The sequence below is a fragment of the Triticum aestivum genome, chromosome 1D (assembly GCF_018294505.1).
Source record: "Triticum aestivum cultivar Chinese Spring chromosome 1D, IWGSC CS RefSeq v2.1, whole genome shotgun sequence".
In the NCBI taxonomy this organism is placed as follows: domain Eukaryota; kingdom Viridiplantae; phylum Streptophyta; class Magnoliopsida; order Poales; family Poaceae; genus Triticum; species Triticum aestivum.
Window position 1 is genome coordinate 60,525,361 of NC_057796.1, and position 8,800 is coordinate 60,534,160.

At 45.9% G+C, this 8,800-nt stretch overlaps 1 protein-coding gene across 1 annotated transcript; it reads left to right on the forward strand.

The window, feature by feature from the left end:
• Positions 1–226: 226 nt before the first annotated feature.
• LOC123165251 (BTB/POZ and MATH domain-containing protein 3-like) lies at positions 227–1,615 on the forward strand. Its single transcript, XM_044582887.1, has one exon. It carries the CDS (start codon positions 267–269, stop codon positions 786–788), a length of 522 nt encoding a protein of 173 aa, XP_044438822.1. The 5' UTR covers positions 227–266; the 3' UTR covers positions 789–1,615.
• Positions 1,616–8,800: the final 7,185 nt, after the last annotated feature.

Here is an 8,800-nt window from a genome sequence, read left to right on the forward strand (position 1 = left end):
GCGAAATCTTGCCTTAGTCTAGCGATGGGAATATCGTGCAATCCAGCCGTACGTGAGCGAAATCCAATGGCTGACAAGCTCAAAACGATGTGGAAGGCCGTAAGTGGCTGAGTAATGTTGTAATTTGTGTCGCACGTCAAGTTCTGAGTCAGTTCTCTAATCATTGGATCTGTGCTATATATACACACACCCATATCGACGTGATATTGTAAGTTCATCAGAGAAACAAAGAGGGGGAAAAAGGGACGATACCAATCTTCACCACGATGGATCGATCCGATGAGATAATGTCAATGTCAGCGCTCGTGTCATCCCTCCGCGCTGCCGGCCGACACCATCTCTCCGCCGGCACCTTCGTGGTGACACCGGTGACGGGCTCCTACCTGTTCAGGATCGAGCAGTTCAAGCGAATTCAGAAGATGCTCGGCAACGGCACCATGATCGAGTCAGGCACGTTCCGAGTCGGTGGCCATGACTGGCGTATCAGGTGCTATCCGAACGGCGAGAAGGGACATGAGGGCTTCATCGCCCTTTACCTCGTGCACGCCAGCCATGACCGCACCGGCGACGCTACGGCGGATTTCTTCATGAGCATCCTTGACCGCATCGGGAAACCATCGTGGAGCGACGGTGAGGCCCAAATACCGGAAGAAATCGATGATGAGACCGAAGGCGATGCTCAGAACTTCTCGATACGCGGCGACAGGTGGGGCTGGAGAGAATTCATGAAGGTTGAAGACCTGGACGATGAGGAGCACCTCAAGGACGGATGTCTAACCATCGTCTGAGACGTCACCGTCCTTGACATGCGCACCACTGAGTACCGTGACGGGATGGCATCCACGAGTACCGCGGTGCCGCCGTCCGAGCTGCACCGAGAACCCACGGAGGTCTTCTCGAAGTCCAAAGAGACGGCTAACCTGGAGATAGAGGTCGGCGGGGTGTCCTAATAGGTCGGTGCTTGCCCTTGCTGCCCGGTCTCCAGTCTTCAAGGAGGAATTGATGCCAGGGCAGGGGGGGCGACCGCCCCGGGCCCCCAAATCTAGGGGGCCCTCCCAGGGGTGATGTACATATAAAGGTTACGTAGCCCATAGGTCATATATTCACGTATAGAGAAAAAAAAAAGTAGCCAAAGTCCAGGAAGGAAGGAACGGCAGGTTACAACATATGCACGTAAATCATGTGAATCAGTTTACGATCGGGAGGGAAAAAATCATCTTACGCACGTAAATCACGTCACCCCGTTCTCTTTATATTCCTTATTATTACTAATAAGCGTGAGACATTCACGCAAAACAAGGATCGTGGGCCGTGAGTTCATCCCTACTTTCCTGTTCCCACGTTCCAAACTCCAGATCCCAAATCGCAGAGGGCTGGCCGGTCTAAGGCGCTGTAGATAGCGACGATGCAACACGAACATGGCCTAGCCCCTAAAAATTGACGCTGCTGAGTGTGAGCAGACTACGTCGCCTCGAGCGCCTGCGAGGGTCCAGTGGCTGCTGATGATCTAATCAATATGAGGTATATCATATTACTATGCCCTACAATTTCAAGTAAAAATTCGTGCTATGAGGAAGAAATAGTTTGATAAAAGTAGTTGCCCAAGAAGAAATTATAGAAGCCGAGAAGGACTTTCATATTAAATATTTGTTTCGTTTGGTTTATATGAATCACTTCTTTGAAGAAAGGATTTATAAAACTCACGGTGTTTAAAGATTTATTCTGTTTCCTGTGCATGTGATTTCTTTTTTGAGACGGATGTGCCTATGATTGTTGCATTAGCTAAAATAAGCTTTTCAATGTTGAAATTATTGTAGAACCATTTGGCATAGACAATGGCCCAATAAAGCTTAAATGGTTAGGCAACATTATGCATGGAGAAGAAGGATGAGATTGACATCGACACAATCATAATTGACTTTGCATGAAAGAATGTTAAAAGAAATTTAAAGATAATATGTGTAAGTTATTATATGAATATAGATTTTGGATGTAGTTAAGTATTTATTGGTAACAATTTCTATACACTTAAATTAATTATTATTATTATGATGATGTTTATCTTAAGGGGCCCCGAATGTTGCTTGCGCCCCGGGCCCCCAAAATCTCAGGACCGGCGCTGATTGATGCCAACAAAGATACGGGTCGAGGGAATTGACGCTGACGTGTTCAAGGCCCTGCTCCACTTCATCCACACCGACTCGCTGCCGCAAGAGATGCTGGCGACGATGGCCAAACCGCTGCTCGTGGCGGCATGCAGATAGGTACAAGCTGGAGAAGATGAAGCAGGTCTGCGAGGAGGCGTTGTGCGGGCAAATTAGTATGGAATCCGTGACCGCCACACTGGCGTTTGCGGAGCAGCATTGTTGCAGCATGCTGAAGGAGGCTTGCACGCAGTTTCTCGCTGGTTTCTCGTTCTAATCCAATCTAGGAGCGACCAGCTTGTTTGATGGTGCAACTTGTCATGAAGCACTACATCTCCTTCCCTTACTCTTATATAGTCTCAGTTTAAGTCGCAATGTTTGAGAACATATGTTCTGCGTGAACCTGGTTTGCTTAGTTGCTCGTCTGCTTGTTCCACCAATGCCTTTTACTACTGTGACAATTGCCGCTTAAAAATATATATTTATCTGGTGTTAATTTGCATGTTGAGATGCAAAAAATAAAACAATAATTCTGTGATAATTACCCTTCGGAAATATTTATTATCTAGTAAGTAGAAGCACGCTGCCACATGTTCTCGTGGTGGCCAGAGGCAGAAAGCAGGTCGTCCATGGCAACGACTAGACGAGCTCATCAATGGCAAGCACTAGAAGTGCCGCTGCCGTATAGCTTGGGTAGATCTCCAAGTGAGGTTTTGTGGGTTAAATTTGGTATGAGCACCATCTTCATATATTTTTTTGAAAACTTTCGGTCTATTCATCACCTGTCACGACAATATAAAAAAAGATCTGTCTAGGACACATCTAGATGTAACATAAACTATGTCAAATCTAACACTAGTAGAAAACAGGGCATAGGTCACAGGGCAGTTTTCACATTAGCCCCGGTTCAGTCACAAACCGGGACCCATGGGGGCATTCGTCCCGGTTCGTGAGCCTAGGGGGCCGGCCGGGGCCTCGTGGGCATTGGTCCCGGTTCGTATGGAACCATTTGTCCCGGTTCGAGCCACGAACCGGGACTAATGGTCCTCGCTCCTGGCCCACAACCATTGGTCCCGGTTCTTGGCATGAACCGGGACAGAAGACCCGGATTTAGTACCGGTTCATGCCACGAACCGGGACCAATGAGGTGCCTATATATACCCCTCGCCCGCGAGCAGAGCACTCCAGTGCTCTGTTTTTTCTCTGGCCGGCGAGGGGAGGGCTTTGTGGTGCTCTAGCTCACCTCCTATGCACATGAGGTGTTCGATGAAATGCCCGAGCCACACTAGTTAAGCTTTGTCCTCTCGAAGCTCGACCTCAAAGCTCCATTTTCCTCGAGATTTGTCTAGGTTTAGCGGCCCGTCACGTCCCATTCCCGTCTTCACCGCCGTCGACCGCCCGCGCCGATCTCGTCGCCGGCAACACCGTGGTGAGCCTCTTGTTCTTATCTTCTTTTTGAAAGAAAAAAATTCTTACTTTAGATAGATACTTGTCTAATTTTCTTACTATTTTATTCCTTCTTATTACATAGTGCGATGGTTTTGGTATCCGCCCCCGTCGGCCCTCGTCCTGTCTATGATTCGGATGTGGTATATATTATTTTTTTATAACTATTTGATTCATTTATTGTTTATGACAAATATACCGACCAGCGTGACATAGATTTTATTTATCTAGGAGGTGGTTGAACCGGAAATTCTAACCGACCCTATTGTCGAGAGGTTAAATTTAGTTGAAGAAGAAAATAATTACTTGAAGGAAAAAATAAAAAAAATTGAGGAGGAGAAGATGATATTGGAGTTGCATGTTGCGGATGTCGTCGATGATCACAAGATCAAGATGGATGCAATGCGCTTGAAGATTAGAAAGATTAGAAAATATGCCATTCATACCGAGGCTTGGTATCATTATGCCGTTGGATCAATTGTTACCTTGGTTGCGATTATGATCGCATTTGTTTTCGCATTGAAATGTTTTACATAGTTTCAATGTATGGTTTAATTAATTAGATGCTCTGGAGAGCTATATATATGTTGTTAGATGAGAACTATGTATATACTTTGGTTCTAATGTGATGATGAACTTCTATTAATTTGGTCACTTAATTATCTATTCATGATGTTCTGTAATGGTTTTTGACACACTTAATTATATATAATGCACGCAGATGAACCGGCAATGGATGTACGGTGACAGACACACCTCCGAGTACATTAAGGGCGTGCATGATTTTCTCGAAGTGGCTGAGACAAACAAGCAGAATGGTTTTATGTGTTGTCCATGCCCTACATGTGGGAATACGAAATCTTACTCTGACCGGAAAATCCTTCATGCCCACCTGCTTTACAAGGGTTTCATGCCACACTATAATGTTTGGACGAGGCACGGAGAAATGGGGGTTATGATGGAAGACGGCGAAGAAGAAGAGGACGATGACAACTATGTGCCCCCTGAATACGGTGATGCTGCAGCGGGGGAAGCTGCTGAAGATCAAGAGGAACCAGACGATGTGCCCAATGATGCTGCAAGGGGGGAAGCTGCTGAAGATGAAGAGGAACCAGTGCCCGATGATGATGATCTCCGCCGGGTCATTGTCGATGCAAGGACGCAATGCGAAAGTCAAAAGGAGAAGCTGAAGTTCGATCGCATGTTAGAGGATCACAAAAAAGGGTTGTACCCCAATTGCGAAGATGGCAACACAAAGCTCGGTACCGTACTGGAATTGCTGCAGTGGAAGGCAGAGAATGCTGTGCCTGACAAAGGATTTGAGAAGCTATTGAAAATATTGAAGAAGAAGCTTCCAAAGGATAACGAATTGCCCGACAGTACATACGCAGCAAAGAAGGTCGTATGCCCTCTAGGATTGGAGGTGCAGAAGATACATGCATGCCCTAATGACTGCATCCTCTACCGCGGTGCGTACAAGGATCTGAACGCATGCCCGGTATGCGGTGCATTGCGGTATAAGATCAGACGAGATGACCCTGGTGATGTTGACGGCGAGCCCCCGAGGAAGAGGGTTCCTGCGAAGGTGATGTGGTATGCTCCTATAATACCACAGTTGAAACGTCTGTTCAGAAACGAAGAGCATGCCAAGTTGATGTGATGGCACAGTGAGGACCGTAAGAAAGACGGGAAGTTGAGAGCACCCGCTGACGGGTCACAGTGGAGAAAAATCGAGAGAAAGTACTGGGCTGAGTTTGCAGCTGACCCAAGGAACGTATGGTTTGGTTTAAGCGCGGATGGCATTAATCCTTTCGGGGAGCAGAGCAGCAATCACAGCACCTGGCCCGTGACTCTATGTATGTATAACCTTCCTCCTTGGATGTGCATGAAGCGGAAGTTCATTATGATGCCAGTTCTCATCCAAGGCCCTAAGCAACCCGGCAACGACATTGATGTGTACCTAAGGCCATTAGTTGAAGAACTTTTACAGCTGTGGACTGGAAACGGTGTACGTACGTGGGATGAGCACAAACAGGAGGAATTTAACCTGCACGCGTTGCTGTTTGTAACCATCAACGATTGGCCCGCTCTCAGTAACCTTTCAGGACAGACAAACAAGGGATACCACGCATGCACGCACTGTTTAGATGACACTGAAAGTATATACCTGGACAAAAGCAGGAAGAATGTGTACCTGGGCCATCGTCGATTTCTTCCGACCAACCATCAATGTCGAAAGAAAGGCAAGCATTTCAAAGGCGAGGCAGATCACCGGAAGAAGCCCGCCATGCGTACCGGTGATCACGTACTTGCTATGGTCAATGATTTACACGTAATCTTTGGAAAGGGTCCCGGCGGACTAGCTGTTCCGAATGACGTTGAGGGACACGCACCCATGTGGAAGAAGAAATCTATATTTTGGGACCTACCCTACTGGAAAGAGCTAGAGGTCCGCTCTTCAATTGACGTGATGCACGTGACGAAGAACCTTTGCGTGAACCTGCTAGGCTTCTTGGGCGTGTATGGGAAGACAAAAGATACACCTGAGGCACGGGAGGACCTGCAACGTTTGCACGAAAAAGACGGCATGCCTCCGAAGCAGTATGAAGGTCCTGCCAGCTACGCTCTTACGAAAGAAGAGAAAGAAATCTTCTTTGAATGCCTGCTCAGTATGAAGGTCCCGACTGGCTTCTCGTCGAATATAAAGGGAATAATAAATATGCCAGAGAAAAAGTTCCAGAACCTAAAGTCTCATGACTGCCACGTGATTATGACGCAACTGCTTCCGGTTGCATTGAGGGGGCTTCTACCGGAAAACGTCCGATTAGCCATTGTGAAGCTATGTGCATTCCTCAATGCAATCTCTCAGAAGGTGATCGATCCAGAAATCATACCAAGGCTAAGGAGTGATGTGGCGCAATGTCTTGTCAGTTTCGAGCTGGTGTTCCCACCATCCTTCTTCAATATCATGACGCACGTCCTAGTTCATCTAGTCGACGAGATTGTCATTCTGGGGCCCGTATTTCTACACAATATGTTCCCCTTTGAGAGGTTCATGGGAGTCCTAAAGAAATATGTCAGTAACCGCGCTAGGCCAGAAGGAAGCATCTCCATGGGCCATCAAACAGAGGATGTCATTGGGTTTTGTGTTGACTTCATTCCTGGCCTTGAGAAGATAGGTCTCCCTAAATCGCGGTATGAGGGGAGACTGACTGGAAAAGGCACGCTTGGAGGGGGGAACTCAATAATATGCAGGGACGGATATTCTTGGTCTGAAGCACACTACACAGTTCTACAGAACTCTACCTTGGTGACCCCGTATGTCGATGAACACAAGAACAGTCTGCGCTCCAAACACCCGGAGCAGTGTGACGACTGGATTACATGTGAACACATCAGGACTTTCAGCAGTTGGTTGGAAACACGTCTCAGAGGTGACACCACTGTTTGTGATGAGTTATACTCGTTGTCCAGGGGACCATCTTCGACTGTATTGACTTACAAAGGATACGAGATAAATGGGAATACATTTTACACGATCGCCCAAGATCAAAAGAGCACCAACCAAAACAGCGGTGTCCGCTTTGATGCAGCAACCGAGAGGGGAAAGGACACATATTATGGTTACATAATGGACAAATGGGAACTTGACTACGGACATGGTTTTAAGGTCCCTTTGTTTAAGTGCAAATGGGTCAATCTGTCAGGAGGCGGGGTACAGGTAGACCCACAGTACGGAATGACAACAGTGGATCTGAACAATCTTGGGTACACTGACGAACCGTTCGTCCTAGCCAATGATGTGGCACAGGTTATCTATGTGAAGGACATGTCTACCAGACCGAGGAAAAGAAAAGATAAGGAAGCGAATACATCATACGATGAGCCAAAGCGGCACATAGTTCTTTCAGGAAAAAGGGACATTGTGGGAGTGGAGGGCAAGACAGACATGTCTGAAGATTATGAAAAGTTTCATGAAATTCCTCCCTTCAAAGTCAAGGCTGACCCAAGCATCCTGATAAACGATGAAGATTATCCATGGTTACGGCGCAATAAGCAAATGACACAAGCGAAGAAAAAGTGAAGACTTTCTCCCGCAACTATTATGATGATAGCATGCCAACTTTGTAATAGACGAGTATGATACCATTGTCCGTTTTTTACAAGAAGTGCATCTAGTTTTTGCCGTAACCCTCTCAACTTTCTTGCACATGCTATGTGGATGAAATGATGATACCATGCCAACTTTCAAACTTTTCAGAGTTCATTTGAAATGCTTTATAAGCCCTGAGTGCAGAGAGGTTAGGCCCGTAAGCCTGCTTTAGAGAGGAGCTCGACAGCTCAGGCGCACCGCACCTTATAAACAGGTGCAGCTCTCTCTTAGCTAGCGAGGTGGGACTAAACTCACCACCACGCCGCTGTGCAAGGCCATTGGTCCCGGTTGGTGGCACGAACCGGGACCAATTCCACCCTTTGGTCCCTGTTGGTGCCACGAACCGGTACTAATGAGGCTGTGGCCCCACGAGCATCTTTAGTACCTGTTCGTGGCACGAACCGGTACTAGAGTTTCTTACTAGCTAAGCAGTTTTTTAGTCCCACCTCGCTAGCTGAGAGGCACTAGGAGCGGTTTATAAGCCCTGAGTGAAGAGACGATGATGAAGAGGCGCAATGCTCACGTTGCTTAGCTTCAAGCCTTGAGGAATAAGGTTGACTGCATCGAGCTATGTGCAGTGCAGTCTACACTATTCTGAAAGGCTTGAAGCAAATCAACGCGCATTGCGCCTCTTTTTTATTTTTAATCATTAAAAGCAAAAAGAATTTTCATAAAGAACTTTTTTGGTAGAAACTTTAATAGCAGAAAGAATTATCATAAAGTAAAATAAATAAGTAATTAGAAACAAAATAAAATAAAATAAATAAGTTTTTTGTTGTAAGTAGAAATAAAACAAAATAAATATAGCAAAAAAGAAAATAAAAAAACTAAATACAGCAAAAAGAATTTTCATAAAGAACTAATGGCACTAATAGAAAGTTTATATGTTTTCTAAAACTAATGGCACTAACAGACAGTTTATAATTTTGCTGACCTAAAAGCAAAAAGAATAAAAAAATAAAGCAAAAAACAAAAGAAAATAAATAATGCAAAAAATTTAAAAAACTGCCACCTATTGGGCCACCACGGCCTGAATACGACTAGAAACCCAACCTGG

What these genes read in the sequence shown, in the direction of transcription:
- LOC123165251 (XM_044582887.1), top strand. Translation starts at nt 267, where the DNA reads ATGGATCGATCCGATGAGATAATGTCAATGTCAGCGCTCGTGTCATCC.